Below are 16982 nucleotides of genomic sequence, written 5' to 3'. Positions count from 1 at the left end.
TGCTGTGAAAGTGCTGCAGTCAATATGCCAGCAAATTTGGAAGACTCAGCAGTGGACACAGGACTAGAAAAGGTCAGTTTTCATTCCAATCCCAAAGAAAGGCAATGCCAAAGAATGCTCAAACTACTGAACAATTGCACTCATCTCACATGATAGCAAAGTAATGCTCAAAATTCTCCAAGCCAGGCTTCAACAGTACATGAACCGTGAACTTCCACATGTTCAAGCTGGATTTAAAAATGGCAGAGGAACCAGAGATCAAATTGCCAACATCTGTTGGATCATCAAAAAAGCAAGAGAGTTCCAGAAAATATCTACTTCTGTTTTATTGACTATGTCAAAGCCTTTGACTGTGTGGGTCACAACAAACTGTGGAAAATTCTTCAAGAGAAGGGAGACCAGACCACCTGACCTGCCTCCTGAGAAATCTGTATGCAGATCAGGAAGCAACATTTAGAACTGGACAGGGAAAAACAGACTGATTCCAAATTGGAAAAGGAGTACATCAAGGCTGTATATTGTCACCCTGCTTATTTAACTTATATGCAGAGTACATCATGCAAAATGCCAGGCTGGATGAAGCTCAAGCTGGAATCAAGATTGCTGGGAGAAATATCAATAACCTCAGATATGCAGATGACACCACCCTTATGGCAGAAAGCAAAGAAGAACTAAACAGCCTCTTGATGAAAGTGAAAGAGGAGAGTGAAAAAGTTGGCTTAAAACTCAACATTCAGAAAACTAAGATCATGGCATCCGGTCCCATCACTTCATGGCAAATAGATAAGGAAACAGTGGGAGACTTTATTTTTGGGGGCTCCAAAATCACTGTAAATGGTGACTGCAGCCATGAAATTAAAAGACACTTGCTCCTTGGAAGGGAAGTTATGACCAACCTAGACAGCATATTAAAAGGCAGACACATTACTTTACCAACAAAGGTCCGCCTAGTCAAGGCTATGGTTTTTCCAGTAGTCATGTATGGATGTGAGAATTGGATTATAAAGAAAGCTGAGCGCCGAAGAATTGATGCTTTTGAACTGTGGTGTTGGAGAAGATTCTTGAGAGTCTCTTGGACTGCAAGGAGATCCAACCAGTCCATTCTAAAGGAAATCAGTCCGGAGTATTCATTGGAAGGACTGATGTTGAAGCTGAAACTCCACTACTTTGGCCATCTGATGCAAAGAACTGGCTCACTGGAAAAGACTCTGATGCTAGGAAAGATTGAAGGCAGGAGGAGAAGGGGACAACAGAGGATGAGATGGTCGGATGGCATCACCGACTCAATGGACGTGAGTTTGAGTAAATTCCAGGATTTGGTGATGGACAGGGAGGCCTGGTGTCCTGCAGTCCATGGAGTTGGAGAGAGTCGGACATGACTGAACAACTGAACTGAACTGAACTGGTCTCTCTGTCCGTCTCAGAAGACAGCTTCCCCTCACAGGGCACATGGGTTTCCACAGAGATCCTCGAGGCTGTGGGCTGGGGTTTCAGAGCATGCATATGTACCTGTCATCATCAATCTATCTATCACTTATCTCTCTGTACATCTCAGAAGAGAGATTCCCTCCACAGGGCACACAGATTTCCGCCAGATCCTCGAGGCTGTGGGCTGGGGTTTCAGAGCCAGGCAGTCATCACACTGACACAGCACAGGGGGAGCAACCTGCCTTCCAGACCACGCGTCCACCAGCTAACTGCCTTACCTTGGCAAAAAACCTCGTCCTCCTGAGCGTCACTTTCCTAACCTATAGACAGGGCTGGCAGCCCCTGCCTGCCCTCCTCTTAAGTGGTGTCACGAGGATAAGATTTAGTAAATGCCCTGGACACATGAGAAGAACATCTGCTCATACGGGTCCCCAAATCACGCAGGGCTGCAACCCTAGACAGGTCCAAGGCACAGATTCCTGTGAGAGTTGGCTGGAAGGGAGGAAAATCCACCAAGGAGACACAGGCAGAGACATGGGGGGTGGGGAGCAGAGGCCTCCCAGCCACAGCAATGAAAGAATCTATAAATTCCCCAGGCCTGACCACACCTGAGTCAACAGATAAAATGGAGTTCCAAATTCTGTGAGTTGTGGACTCCTAGGACCCCACGCCCTCAGCCCCTTGGGCCCAGCCTGGCCCCAGCTGCGCCTCTTGGGAAATCTCTCATTAGACCAGTGTTCAGGAGGGGATGTTTGGAAGAGTGGGCGTCTCACTGGCTTGTTTGCCCGTTTCACAGGGTAGTCCAAACAGGATGTGTATTAAAGCATGAGGAATCACGCTACCAAACCACAACATGCCCATCAGGACGTTCTCATTAAAAAAAAAAAAAAAATCTGCTAACATGGCAGGCATGAAATGGCGGCATAAAAATCATGTCTTTTCCATAAAAGCTCAGGGCCCGGAATCAGACATGCTTAGTCTGAAACCTATTTTTGAGATTTTCTAACTATGGGATCTTGGGTAAGTGAGTTAACCCTCTCTGTGCCTCATTCGAAAATAATAATAAAAGTATTAAATATAATAATTTAGCATAATAATAATTCAACAATTTCTATAACAATAGAAATAACATTTGTATCTACTTCAAGTTGTTATAAGAATTTGTGTTGATGATAATTTTAAAAAACATTTATCAAGCATTTACAGGGTGTCAGCCATTTTGCCAAGTAAGAAGCTGCCTAACTCTGTAAGGAAAGGCACAGATCTGGGTAGAGACAGGCACAAATCCTGGTTCTAACACCAACAGATCGTGTGACCTTGAGCAAGCTGCTTAACCTCAACCGGCCCCTTTTCCTTCTCTGTAAAATGACCACGGTAACCTCAAGGGTTGGGTGTTTGGGTTAAATGATGTAATCTATGTAAAGCACAGTACTCTAAGCACTATAACCAGCGCTCTAAGCACTATGACCAGTACAGTTATCACCAGAAGGGCTGGTTGGTATCGATTACTCAGAGCCTGACAGGTAGTTAGCGCTAATAAATAGACCACCGCAGGAATGATGACTCTTCTGCCCAGGCTAGAGGCAGGGCTCCAGGCTCCCCGCTGGGAGCCGTCATGAAGACAACGCTCGCCCTCTGGTGGACACAGAAGGAAGAGAACAAGAGAACACAGTCTTGTCCCAAAGAGCCTGTTTCCCAGCAGGCATCCTCTCAAGACTCAGGTACAGGGAGTCTTGCGTTTAAGTGAACACAACTTTTGAATGATTGTTTTTTATTTTGCACCATTCTTTTTTATTTTGCATTATTATTTTTCAGAAATTCCATGATTTCAAAATTTCTAATGTAAAGCGTTGGCCAGATGCCAGGGCTCCCCGTGGTTTCCCCAGAGCTTCCAATCACCCACCTACCCAGCCAGTCTCCCGATGGAAAAAGAGCTTAATGGCCAAAATAGGCTCTTAATTGCGAAAACGTGCTCCGAACCTCCCTGAACTTCACTTACATCACATACAGTCTATTTGCACCCACGTCCCAAGGAACAACAATAAGTAAAACCTCTCTATCAGGACCAGACTCTGAGCATCAGCATGTCCCAAGGTCAGCTCAGTGGGGCCCCTACTACTGAACTCTTCGTTCCAACACACCTGTGCCGAGAACCTGTGACTCGAAGCACCAGGGTTGAGGCAGATGAGACAGAAGCAGACAAAGTTTATATCCCAGCAAGAAACAGAAAACAAACAAAAGTAAAAGATCATGAAATGTGCTTTGCAGAGCATTTTAAAAGGTAATAAAGTAATACAGATGGCGACTGCAGCCATGAAATTAAAAGACGCCTACTCCTTGGAAGGGAAGTTATGACCAACCTAGACAGCATATTAAAAAGCAGACACGTTACTTTGCCAACAAAGGTCCATCTAGTCAAACCTATGGTTTTTCTAGTGCTCATGTATGGATGTGAGAGTTGGACTGTGAAGAAAGCTGAGCACCAAAGAATTGATGCTTTTGAACTGTAGTGTTGGAGAAGACTCTTGAGAGTCCCTTGGACTGCAAGGAGATCCAACCAGTCCATCCTAAAGGAGATCAGTCCTGAATGTTCATTGGAAGGACTGATGCTAAAGCTGAAACTCCAATACTTTGGCCACCTCGTGCGAAGACCTGACTCATTTGAAAAGACCCTGATGTTGGGAAAGATTGAAGGCAGGAGGAGAAGGGGACGACAGAGGATGAGATGGCTGGATGGCATCACCAACTCAATGGGCATGAGTTTGGATAGACTCTGGGAGTTGGTGATGGACAGGGAGGCCTGGTGTGCTGCGATTCATGGGGTCGCAAAGAGTCAGACACGACTGAGCGACTGAGCTGAACTGAAATTAATACAGCAGAAGAGGTAATACACCCATTTGACTGGGTGGTGGGGGAAGAAGGCCTTCGGAGAAAGTGACGTTTTTACTGAACAGAAAGACAAGAAAAAAAGCAGACATGTAAAAAAATCAGGAGGAAGAGCATGTAGGCAGAGATATTCTGTGTAGCCAGAGAGGAGTGAAGCGGGGTAGAAGAGGAGGCAGTCAGGGATGGGCAAGCACGGGTCTTGGAGGGTCTAACAGGTCTGTGTTAGGAGATTAGATTTTATTCTGTATAAAACGGGAAGCCAGAAGTGAAGTGAAATGAAATTCGCTCAGTCGTGTTCAACTGTTTGCAACTCCATGGACTATGCAGTCCATGGAGTTCTCTAGGCCAGAATACTGGAATGGGTAGCCTTTCCCTTCTCCAGGGGATCTTCCCAACCCGGGGATTGAACCCAGGTCTCCTGCATTGTAGGAGGATTCTTTACTAGCCGAGCCACAAGGGAAGCCAGAGGAGTGCTTTAAAACAAAGAGTAGCAAGATATAATTTACATTTTAAGCAGACTCTTCGGGTTACTGGTTGTAAATGGAGCAGCTACTGCTGCTAAGTCGCTTCAGTCGTGTCCAACTCTGTGCGAGCCCATAGACGGCAGCCCACCAGGCTCCCCTGTCCCTGGGATTCTCCAGGCAAGAACACTGGAGTGGGTTGCCATTTCCTTCTCCAATGCATGAAAGTGAAAAGTGAAAGTGAAGTTGCTCAGTCGTGTCCAACTCCTAGCGACCCCATGGACTGCAGCCCAGCAGGCTCCTCTGTCCATAGGATTTTCCAGGCAAGAGTACTGGAGTGGGGTGCCATTGCCTTCTCCGTGTAAATGGAGGGGATAGGACAAAAATAGCAAACCAGTGACAAGGCTCCTGGATCTACTTGTTTCCCACTTTTAATTTTTTTTATTTTTTATTGTTTTTTGTTTCCCACTTTTTAAATTAAAGTAAAGTTGATTTACAATGTTATGTTAGCTTTAGGGGTACAGCAAAGTGATTCAGTTATACATATTTACCTGTATATGCCTATATTCTTTTTTTCAATTCTTTCTCATTATACCTGCCGGACTCCTCTGTCCATGGGATTTCCCAGGCAAGAATACTGGAGTGGGTTGCCATTTCCTTCTCCATAGGATCTTCCCGACCCAGGGATCGAACCCAGGTCTCTCACATTGCAGGTGAATTCTTTACCATCTGAGCCACCAGGGAAGCCCTATAGTTTATTACAAGATATTGAATATAGTTCCCTGTACTATGTAGCAAAATCTTGTCATTTATCTACTTTATACATAGTTGTGTGCATCTGTTAATCCCATGCTCCCAATTTATCCCTTCCCCTACCCTTCCACTTTGGTAACCATAAGTGTGTTTTCTATATTTGTGCATCTATTTCCGTTTTGTAAATAAGTTCATTTGTAGTATTTTTTAGATTCCACATAAAAGTGACATCATATAACACTTGTCTTCCTTACTTCACTTATATGGTAATCTCCAGGTTAGATCTACTTTATTTTTATTTATTCGTTTTTTGGATGTGCCCGTGCCATGTGGGATCTCAGCTCCCCAAACAGGGATCAACACCCATGTTCCCTGCATTGGAAGCGCAGAGTCTTAACCACTGGACCACCAGGGAAGTTCCTGGATCTACTTTAAATGAAGTATTTCCAAGACTCGCCCACGGGTGAGATGGGCACAAGCGCGTATGAGAAGAGGGGGATCTGGGTTTGCCTCCCTGCACTGACATGAGGAAGATAGGGAGAGGAGCAGGAGCCGTCTGGGCATGGAAATCCAGAATTCCGTATTGGACACGTCACGTGTGAGATGCCATGTGCTGATAATGAAGAGGAAGCGGAGCAGCCCGAACTGGAAAGGATGGAGACACAGGCAGGGGAGATCTCAAGGGCTGGCAGGTGGGGCTATGGGATCAGAGAAGGGAGCCCTCCTGAGGCGGAGTTCAGGTACTGCAACCTTGAAGTCAGGCTCACCGGGAGAAGCCGCCAGGAGGGAGGGAGTCAGAAAAACTAGGCCAAGGAGGGCCCCAGAAACTGGAAGAAGCGGGTGGCTGAATGAGTTGAATCTCGACTAGGACAGAAATTACCCCAGGATTTAGCGGTAGGGAGGCCACTGTAGCCTCGACAGGAACATCCTAGTGGGGTATAGGACGTGAAGTGGATGTCTCACCACCTTTTCCAGTCTTTTCTCCAACCCTCCTCCTCCTGAGGACCCCTCAGACAGGCTGGAGCCCCGGGAGTCACCCCATACCCTCACAGCTCCCACTGCTCTACCCACTGACTCCACTGAAGCTCTGCGTCCGCATCAGCTCTGGCCTTGGTTCAGGCCACATCACCTCTTTCCTGGACTCGCAGCCGTGCCTCACTGACCCCCTTTATCTCCAGGCTCCTCTCTCTAATCTGCCCCTGACACAGGCTGAGCGATGGCCCTGGAAAGCGTGACTGACCCCAAGTCTCTCGTTCAGAAGTCTCCTGGACGCCCATCGTCCTCAGGATGACGGTCAGCTTCCACACTGTGACCTTGCCTCTTTGCCACCTTTTCATCTTTCCAGCTCCACTTCATCTGACCACCTCCTCCCTACCAGGGCCTTCAAAAGCTCTTGTTTGCATGCTTTCCTGACTCATTCTGCGCCTCCTACAGCTAAAGTGTCACCCCCAAGAAGCCTCCCGTGACTACCCCCCACCCTTCCGGGCACCCAGCTGCAGCTCACGGCCGTTTACCTGCTGCACCGGTTCAATGGTCAGCTCCATGTAGCGACTGATGGCTGCCATCCTCTTGAGCGGCTTGCAGTGTGGGAGTGCGGTGAGCGGCACCCAATCCGAGTTCTTTCAAAGGAGACAGGAAGACAAAAAGGAAGAAGGAGACACTTTCTAAAAACAGGATTCCATTTTCTTCAGCAGAATCCCTACAGTATTTTTTCTGTTCTTTTATGGCACATCTCACTTTCTACTTCCTATAAGACGTATCTTATCTGTCTCTTTGATGTCACAGAAGGTGGGTGGGTCCAAAACTTTGCTGCACAGTGGAACTACCTGGGCTTCTTAAAAAACAGCTAATGTTTAGCTTTTAACCCCAGACATTTTGATTTAACCAGTGTGGAAGTGACCTGGAGAGTTTAAAAGCTCCCCAGATAATTATAAAGTTTGACAAAGCTGGGAGACTACTTAGGTGGGTGCTAAACAAATGCTTTTAGAAGAAGTGGTTCTCAAACTTTACTGTGCATCAGAAGCACCAAGAGGACTTATTAAAACAATTGAGCTGTGTTTTGGTAGAGCTTGGTGGACCCTAGAATTTGCATTTCTAACAAGTTCTTGGGCGATGCTAGTCCAAGGACCACACTTTGAGAACCAGAGCTGTAAAGACTGCTGAAGAGATGCTGAAGGCTCTACTTACTCTCTTCAGAACATTAAACACATAAGGCTCTCTTGAAATATTTTAGCTCCCGTTTGGAATATAATTTCATAACAGATTCTAGAATGGAATGAAAATAACATCCCATTAGAGCCTTCCTGGGAACTTGGATCTTTGGTCCAAGAACCTGTATCGCCCCTTTTAGCTTGGTCATACCTACACACCATCTCCTATTTCATTAACTCAGTCAGATTATGCTGTTAGAGCTAGAACATTTTCAGGAGTGGACCTGGCTCACTCACAGGGAGTCTCATTTCCATTCTGAAAGAAATGAGAATAGTGAAGAGTCCTCATAGGAGACTAGATTTTTTTTTCCTGAAAAAATTATCTTAGAAAAGAGGGAGCTGCTTTCTGTTCAAGTCTTTACAAGCTCTCTTATTATCATGAGGCACTTGTTCAATTATTTGCAGCCAAGGACTTCTGACAAAGACAAACTCCCTCAGTTAGCATAGTTCTCCTTACTTACAGGGGTCACCTGATTAAATCAGTAAAGACAGAGACAGACACATTTACAGATATGACATAATTGCCAAGGGTGGATCTTATTGTAAACAACATTTTAAAAATTAGCTTTTTAGCAATATCAGCTTTTAAAAAAATTGTGTTACTGGTGGTGATGCTGTGGATGTCAAATGTATGCAAAAGTAGGAACATAAGTTTTTACTGAACGTGGGCAAAAAACACTTTACTTCTAAACTCAAGTATTAATTTATATAGTATGTGAACTTCCAAATATGTATAAATTACCAAATAGCATAAGTGGACATTTGACTGTTTTATTGACATTGCTAAAAAATGTTCAAGTTTATGCAGCGATCAAAAAAAAAAAACTTTAAAGATATTTTGTATTTGGAAAAACAGAGGATCCTATTTTCTCAGGGCACTCAGCATTGGGCATAACCCACACTGGAGGGACCCCCAGATTCCCAGGCTGGGCCATGGCGAGGCTCTCCACCTCTGCCCACGCTGGGCACAGACACCGGTTAGCCCCATCCAGCTGGGAGACCTTGCCTCAGTCATTGCCTCCTGGTTTTCTTCCTCCTTCTCTGCACAGGTCAGAAGGGCTTGGGTGTCGGGGTTCTCTCCCGCTTCAGAGGCAAATCCCAAGACCTGCCTCATCTTGCTCTTCATCACGCAGGAAAGGAAAATGATCTGAGAAGTGGATGTTAAGGTTCAAGGAAGCAGAGAACTTCAGTTGCCTGACGCTGCCTTCACCTTGGCACCCCGAGGGCTCCACCCTGGAGTGACGCCCTCACTCCCCAGAATCATCCTGCCAGGGTAGGCCCCAGAGCAGACACACGACAATCTAAGGACAGAGCCAGGTCCAATTCTCTCTGTCCCCCCGGGGCCCACCACCCAGCCAGGTGCTCTAACAAGCACTTGGTGAATACTTGTTAAACCAAAGGATTGTGAAAACCATCTTCCTTGGCTTAGGAGGGACGGTACATGTAGTGGGTTGAACAGCGTCTCTCCAGATTCATATCCACCCAGAACCTCAGAATGTGACTTTATTTGGAAACAGGGTCTTTGCTGATATCAAGAATTAGTTAAGATGAGGTTGGCAGTGGACTAAGGTGGATAAGGTAAGTCCCACAACAGGAACTTCAGAGGAAGAGAAGATAGGCAGAGATACACAAAAGGAAAAGGGCCACGTGACGATAGAGGCAGAAATGGGAATTATGCTGCCAGGAACCAAGGCACCCCAGGAGCCCACCTGAAGCCGGAAAAGGCAGGGTAAGACTCTCTCTTGGAACCTTTGGAGAGAGTGTGGCCCTGTCTGGACTTGGGGCTTCTGGTCTCCAAAGCTGAGAGAATAAATTCCTTTGGCTTAAACCATCGAGTTTGTGGCAATGTGTTATGGCAACCTTGGGAGACTCAAACAGTAAGTGAGAAAATCTTTTTCGGAACTGTTTATGCTAAATCCACAGGGTTTTTTCACACACTCCCTCCCCAGCAGAGGCTTATCCACTGTCAGCATCTCCACCCGCCACTGTCTGAGCTTAGCCTGCCCTTGAGGCCCTCACACCAAGGTCACTGGGGTGTCAGCGCATCGGGCAACATCCCCTTGGGGACAAGAAAGGGGGACAGCTTTTCTTCCTGCTTCCCCACCCCAGGCTCCAGCACCAAATAGGACAGGAAGTGCAGGATCAGCTGTGCAGGCCAATTCAGCTCGCAAAGCCCTTCCCGGCCCACGAGAAAGACAAGGCAAAGGTGAGAAAACAGATTCATGGAGGGTGGGGCCGACGCAGCGGGGAGCAGCATGGAGACAGGAGCTGCCTCTTCTCTGAGCCCAGGGCCAAGAAGTTCACATTCCCTCTGCCGTTTCATAGAGCTCCAGTCAAGAGATCCTTCTGCTTATTTAAAAAAAAAAAAAAAAGGAACAAAACACAGAATTTCACGCTGCAATTGTGTCTGCCTGCCCTAGGCTTCAAACCACCACCCTGGCCACTGAGAAAGAATTCTTTCTACCAAGCGGGTAGGAGGGTATGGTGGGGCAGAGGGGAGACGAGACACAGGCAGTCCAGCCCCGGGACCTGGGGTGGATACAGACAGGTCCAGCGCTGCACGGCCGAGCGAGGTCAGGAACCAGGGCGTGGCCCGCAGCAGGTACTCAGGCCGCCGGTCGTGGGCCACGATGGCCGAGGCGTAGAGGAGACCAGCCAGGGCTGACAGGAGCCGGGTCCACAGGTGGATGGAAGGAAATGTCCTACCCCGGCACTGGGCAGAGAGAGGAAGGGGCTGTGCTGGGAGGAGGACTGCCGCCTCGCCCAGCTCCCTTCGGTTGATTCTAAGACCCAGGCCCCTTGATGTGAGAGGGTGGAGGGCAAGCCCTCTGACCAAGGCCAGCCCCCAGAGGAGTTGTTTCCATTGGGCTTCAAGCTGCTTCCAGGAATTCCCTGGCAGTCTGGTGGACTGCACGCTTTCACGGCAGGGGACACAGGTTCGATCCCTGGTCAGGGACCTAGGATCCCACAAGCCATGAGCCAAGGCCAAAAAAAAAAAAAAAAGTTGCCCCCTTTGTCTGGTGAACTCCTATTCATTCCTCAGAACCTGGCTTAAAATCAACTCTGGGAAACCATCTCTTACTGCCTCCACCCTAAGGGGAGCAAGTAATTCCTTCTTCTGTGTCCCTCACACCTGACATACCCCTCTACTAGAGTGCCTTTCACGCTGGTCATGACTTAGCTCTTTACACATCTGTCTTCTCAGTAGACAGAGAGCTCCTCAGAGCAGGGCTGAGGGCCTCACCAGTGCCCTGGAACCCAGCACTGGGCAGGAGCCCGTGAATTTCAGTGGAGAGAGCATGAGGGAGATAGAATTATGGAGAGCCAAGCCCTGACCCTTCTCTTCCTGGGACCACCAACTCCAAACCAGCCCAGATGGGAAAGTCAGGGAAATTAGAGATAACATTCTGGTAATTTTTGAAGCCAAGGGGATATTTTTGGAGAATGAGTCATGAATATTGTTTTTTTTAAAAGGAAACATATGCAATATCTATATGTAAGTACCATTTACAGGTATAAAGTCACTTTCTATACACATTAAGTATATAAACACATATGTATTTCCAATTCATACAGTTACATAGGCATTTAAATTAACACAGAATACATATACATGTATATGTGTATATATATATACACACGTGTGTTTACATATATATACACGTGCGTTTACATACATACATAATATATATATACACGTGTGTTTACATATATATATATATACATAAACTTAGTCTGCTCATTAGATGACTGTATTTGGAGACATGCAGGCCTTGCCTAAGGAATGGACAAAATTCAAGAGAAAAAGCATGTTTTGGTCGATTTTCCGCATTTTAATTTTAATCCTCAAAAGGACTGAATTCCCAGTGGTTGGAACTCTGCACTTTCACTGCCAAGGGCCTGGGTTCAATCCCTGATCAGGGAATTAGGATCTCACAAGCCATGCAGAGCAGCCAAGGAAAAGGAAACAAAAAAAAGATTCCTCAGGAGTGTTAGGCCTCCCTCTGCATCTCTTCCAACTTTGTTCCCAGGCTTCCCTGTTTCAACTCTGGGAAACCATCCCTTACCACCTCGACCCTAAGGGGAGCAAGTAATTCCTTCCTCCCACCACCACTACCTGCTGGTGGCCTAGTGTAAAAAATCCACTACCAGCGCAGGAGATGCAGATGTGGGTTCGATCTCTGGGTTGGGAAAATACCCTGGAGATGGAAATGGCAACTCATTCCAGTATTCTTGCCTGGGAAATCTCATGGACAGAGGAGCCTGGAGGGCTACAGTCTATGGGGTTGCAGAGTCAGACAGGACTTAACAACTAAACCACCACAACACCCCTAAACAGACAGCACCTAGCTGGGGAGGGTGACTCCCGAACCGGTAGCCCCAGAGGCTGTAGGTAGAGTGACACCCGTTACCTCACACAATGCAGGCAGCACCACTATACCAAGAAACCCTTGGGGTCCTCCAGCCCACCCACCCCATTTTACAGGGGACACTGATGGCCAGAGGAGCAGTGACGTGCAGAGAGGGGCTCAGCAGGGGAGCCCTCTGCTCTCACTCTGGTGCCAACTCATGCCCAGTACCATCTGACTCAACACTCCAGCTCTTGTCAGTGTTGGTACTAGGGCTCTGGAGGGCTAGAGGGCTGTTTGCCTGTGGCGCTGGGCACACAGCAGGTGCCTCAAGCATCGCTGCCTGAAGACTGGAACTGGCTTGGTGACTCAAGATGTGGCGGGAGCTTCTCCAGCACACTCGGGCCTGCCTAACAGTTCAGGACTGATGGTTGAGGGGACAACCCGCCTGGTGGTTGCCTGGCAAATCTGTGCTGGGGGTGGGAAGTGGGCCACGCCTCAGCTGCTCCTGCAGCAGCAGTGATTCCCCATGTTGTCAGCACAGGGCTCTCCTGATCAGAGCACGTTCACACTCCTTGTCCCATTCAAGGACTTGCCCCTGGAAGAATGGCATCTTCTCCCACCAAAGCTACCCAGCCAGACTGCTCAGTGCCCCCACCAAGGGTAAGGTAGAAGCAGCTTCTGGGGGATCCAGGGTCTGAGGCCATGCTGGCTCAGCTTCCATTGCACCCCAGTCTTGCTGGCTTTCTTCCTAATGAGGGAACCCTAGCTCTGGGCTTTTGTTCACTGGACCAGACACACTCAGGGCTGGCAATCTCTCCTAGATTACCCAGCTCAGTCCCAATGTAATCTCCCTCTATCTTCCTGCCAAGGGGGGGGGTCATCCGGCTTGAATGCCTCTAGTGATGAGGAGCTCACTACCTACTAAAGCAGGAATAAATAACAATACCGATTGCTCTCAACATGCCAGCCTCTGGGCAAAGTGTCTAACCCATGGAGTCTTTTTTTCTCACTGAATGGGATGTGGCCCTCCCAGTAACCTCCTGGTTATTGGTTCCGGTCTTGGTTCTGATCACTAAGACCGCAGAGAACAAGGCTACTCTTTCTGCTCCAAGACAGCTCTCCATTTCCTGTATCCATGAACTCCCTATTTTCTAGGCCAGATATAGTCGCTCAGTAAGAAATGTCTCCTGGCACTACGCTGGGCAGACCCCAAATGTCTGGCACAGCGAGAAGTAAAACAGAAAGGGTGACTGCTCTCACGGTGCCAACTCTCTGCTGGGGAACCAGGCAGCCACTTGGCAAATAACTAAAGGAGCTAATTTCAGGCTGTGATAAGTGTGATCAAGAAAATGAAGCAGAGGGAGGAACCCAGGGGTGGGGCTGGCCTGGGGTATTTTAGGGGGGCTGGTGTTATGGGTTGGATTGAGTTTCCCTGAAAAGACACTGGAGTCCAACTCCCAGAGCTAGTAAATGTAGCCTTATTTAGAAGCAGGGTCTATGTAGATGACCAAGCTAAGCTCAGGCTGTTAGGATGAGCCCTGATCCAAGATGACTATTCCTTATGAAAAGGGGAAAGTCAGGTACAGGAACGTACGGAGGAAAGGCCACGGGAAGACTACATGCATTGGTGGGTGTGCACACACGCGTGCGCGCACGCACACACACACTCGGAGAACACCACACAAATCCTGGAGTTGTGCTGCCACCAGTCAGGGAACTAGCAGAAGCTCAGAGAACAGCCTGAAACAGACCCTCTCTAGGGCCTTCAGAGGGAGCGTGGCCCTGACACTTTGGGGTCGGGCCTCTGGCCGCTGAGACTTAAAGACAATACATTTCTGTTGTTCCAAGTCTGTGACACTTTGTTACTGCAGGCGAAGGAAACTTTTACAATACAGGTGGCCAGGGCCCTGCAGCAATTCCTTCAAAGGCTGTCATGTGACACAGCTTCCCAGCCCCACACCACCCTGAAGACCCATCCCAGGGGGGCTGAACTGAGCACAGTGCTCCCCACACTCACCTCCGTTGATCTGGAGATCGCACCGTTGCTGAGGAGGCCCGGTGCCCTGGGAGGTTTCAGGCTGCCGCTCTCGGAGTGCTCAACTAAGACCCCGCCATCCCCAAATCCTGTTCTCCTGGAACTGCTATTAAATCACAGCGCTGGGGCTTCCCTGGTGGTCCAGTGGCTAAGACTCTGCACTCCCAGTGCAGCGGGCCCCAGTTCTATCCCTGGTCAGGGAACTAGATCCCCCATGCTGCAACTAACAGCTTGCATGCCACAACTAAAGATCCCATGAGCCGCAACAAAGATCAAACATCCTGAGTGCTGCAGTTAAGACCCGGCCCAGCTGAATAAATAAATTAATGTAAAGAAAACACAGTACTCTTGGGCAAGTGACTGTTTTAAGACTAAATGATGGGCTGGCACATTTCTGGGGTCATGTAATACGTGGTTCTCTTGCAGGTGTCCTCTTGCCTTGGTGGCCTTTCCTGCGCTCTCCTCTGCCCCTGTTGCCTCCCCTTGCCTCTGCTTCCTCAGGCTCCACCCTGTCTTCCTGCCAACCTGGGCACCCCCAGCACCCAGCAGTGTCAACAGTTTCCACCCTCATTCATTTGCACAACGCAGAGGTTTCTCTCCCTCTTTTCCAAATCCCCAAACATTTGATTCTCTTTCTTAGAGCATTCAAACACCTTGTTTTCCATTTCTCTGTCTTCTTGAGACTGAGCTCGCCAAGGGCAAGCAGGGCATCTCAAGTCATGTCTGTTTACCCCAGGGGAGTGGCCAACATAGGGCTTCCTTTACCCCAGACACCGGGAAAATGTCTGCCAACAAGACACTCTCGAATATAAAGAGCCCAGGAGCTGAACAATCCTATCTTCTAAAACCTCAAACCTTTTCATTCCTTAATAGGATGCTTGTTCATCCAAACCCAGGGGCTCCTTCCTGAGAACCTGTTTCTCATTTGCTACAAGAAATAGAATGGACACAGAGCCCTCCCGCTGTGAGCCTCAGGATCCCTGGAGCCTGGGGCCAGCTGCCCTCTGCCCCGCACACACATATACACAAACACACACGCCCCCCCACCATACATACACACACGGCTGTGCACACGGGGACACCATCTCTCCACCCCAGTGACCTGGAGCTGGGAGGATGGTCCCAAATGCCCTAAGACCTGCAGGGGTGACCCCACAGTCCCAGCCCCAGGCTCACGATTCTGGAGAGTGGGGGGATCCGGGAAACCCAGGAGCCCAAGGCCGCGATGCCACCCAGCAGGAAGCCGAGGATTTCTGTATTGTCCTGTGGGAACAGTGATACACTCAGCACCTGGGGGAGACTCCCAGGCACACTGGGCCCACCCTTTTCGGCTTTTAGGTGGTTATTCCCACCAAGGCCTAGGCCTGGCTCCCACCCCCAGGACACTGATTGGGACTGTGTGGAGGGGAGGGACCCGTATTCCTCGACATCATACCCCTCTCCCCCAGCCCGAGCAGGCCTGGCCTCACCTGCACCAGGATGCCCAGCAGCCTCCTCTGCAGCCCTCGGTCATGGCCTGAAGCCCATGGGATGGCGGCCCACAGAGCCCAGCCCGGGCCCAGGCTCAGTGGCAGGACCAGGGCAAACACGCTGGCCTGGAGCCGCCGCCTCCTCTTCCTCTCCCGGGAGCCCCGTCCTGCAACAGACACCAAGATCCTGCTCAGCTGCCGGGATCTGGAACCCAACAGACAGCTGCGTGGGAAGAACTGGTGTTGACCCCGGCCACGAGGCCAGAACGTGCTCCCACGTTGTTCCACAGGTCAGACCTTGCCCACTCTTGAAGGGCCTGCGGTGGTGCCCTCTCATTCCCCTCACTCCCCATGCCTGGTGCTCTTCCCCTTCCTCAGCCTTTCACGTCATTTTATGTTTCAAGGCAGGTCAGCGTTATCCTTTATCACATACATCTGCGTGCACACAGTGCTGTTCATCCTAGACTGGAGCCCCCTAAGCGCAGGCACTGTGCCTAGGCAGCTCTAGAATCTGCACAGAGCCTGGCACTGAGCGGAGCCCGCACAAGCTTGGTGAATGCCCTATGAGTGGGCAGAGTGGTGCCAAGGCATCAAAACTGTGAGCAGGAGAAGCATCATCTCTGAAAGACCCCTCGAAATAGGAGGCAGATCCTCCGCTGAACAACTCCAAAAAGAGCATTCCTCCTCTGGGCAGCATTGAGCCCAAGGATATCTTACATTACGCCCTGGTGCAAGCACTTCCTTTTAAGATGATGGTCCGAGCGTGTTGCTGCCCCTTGTCGGGAACGTCTGGTCCCACATACTCCCAGCCTACTCATCCCATCTCAGCCACCTCCAGTCCCTGCTCTGCCTGAGGCTGTGCAGGTCCTTTCCTGGACTCCATTTCCAGCAGTGGTGGGGCTTCACCTGGAGCCCCTGGACTTGCACACTGAGTATCACTGTCTGTCCCCTAAGCCCTGCCCCCTCCTTCCTGATCTCTTCCCAGGCTGCTCTTTCATCTGGAAAGCCCTTTCCTGCGGTCCCAGTTCCAACGTCACCTTCTCCCGACACCTGCAGACCCTCCCCTCCTCCGCTGCCCACTGTGCGCACACCCCTCACTAGCAGCGCTGACTACCTTTTAGGGCCCGGACCTCTTGCTCTGGCTGAGGCCGGGGAGCTCGCTCATTCATGTACCTGGCAGGGGCCCAGCTCAGGCACGACAGGGAGAGGTGCTGCTGAATGAAATGAGTGGATGATGAAGTCTGGAAGAGGTGGCAGCACACTCACCTGAATTAGACTTGAATTTGGAGCCACAGACTGGGAAAAGAATGGACACAAAGTTCACCAGGTCGACAGCTGCTAGGTAGGCACCAGTGAAGACCTGCGAGCAAAGGAAAGGTCTTGGTGTT

At 49.4% G+C, this 16982-nt stretch overlaps 1 protein-coding gene across 4 annotated transcripts in view; it reads right to left on the bottom strand.

Moving 5' to 3' along the window:
• The window catches only part of TMEM44 (transmembrane protein 44), a 47414-nt gene that overhangs the window by 25283 nt on the left and 5149 nt on the right, over nucleotides 1-16982 (bottom strand). For all 4 annotated transcript variants that reach the window (XM_018046509.1, XM_018046511.1, XM_018046515.1 and 1 more), the window contains exons 3-8: nucleotides 16861-16954; nucleotides 15595-15761; nucleotides 15302-15388; nucleotides 10281-10451; nucleotides 8745-8885; nucleotides 7043-7147 (exon numbers count right to left, since the gene is read on the bottom strand). In XM_018046509.1, the coding sequence (XP_017901998.1) occupies nucleotides 7043-7147; nucleotides 8745-8885; nucleotides 10281-10451; nucleotides 15302-15388; nucleotides 15595-15761; nucleotides 16861-16954 (765 nt within the window). The remainder of the gene's footprint in view (nucleotides 1-7042; nucleotides 7148-8744; nucleotides 8886-10280; nucleotides 10452-15301; nucleotides 15389-15594; nucleotides 15762-16860; nucleotides 16955-16982) is intronic.

Source organism: Capra hircus, chromosome 1 (genome assembly GCF_001704415.2).
Source record: "Capra hircus breed San Clemente chromosome 1, ASM170441v1, whole genome shotgun sequence".
NCBI classification, from domain to species: Eukaryota; Metazoa; Chordata; class Mammalia; order Artiodactyla; family Bovidae; genus Capra; species Capra hircus.
This window is presented reverse-complemented; position numbering and strand designations above follow the sequence as displayed.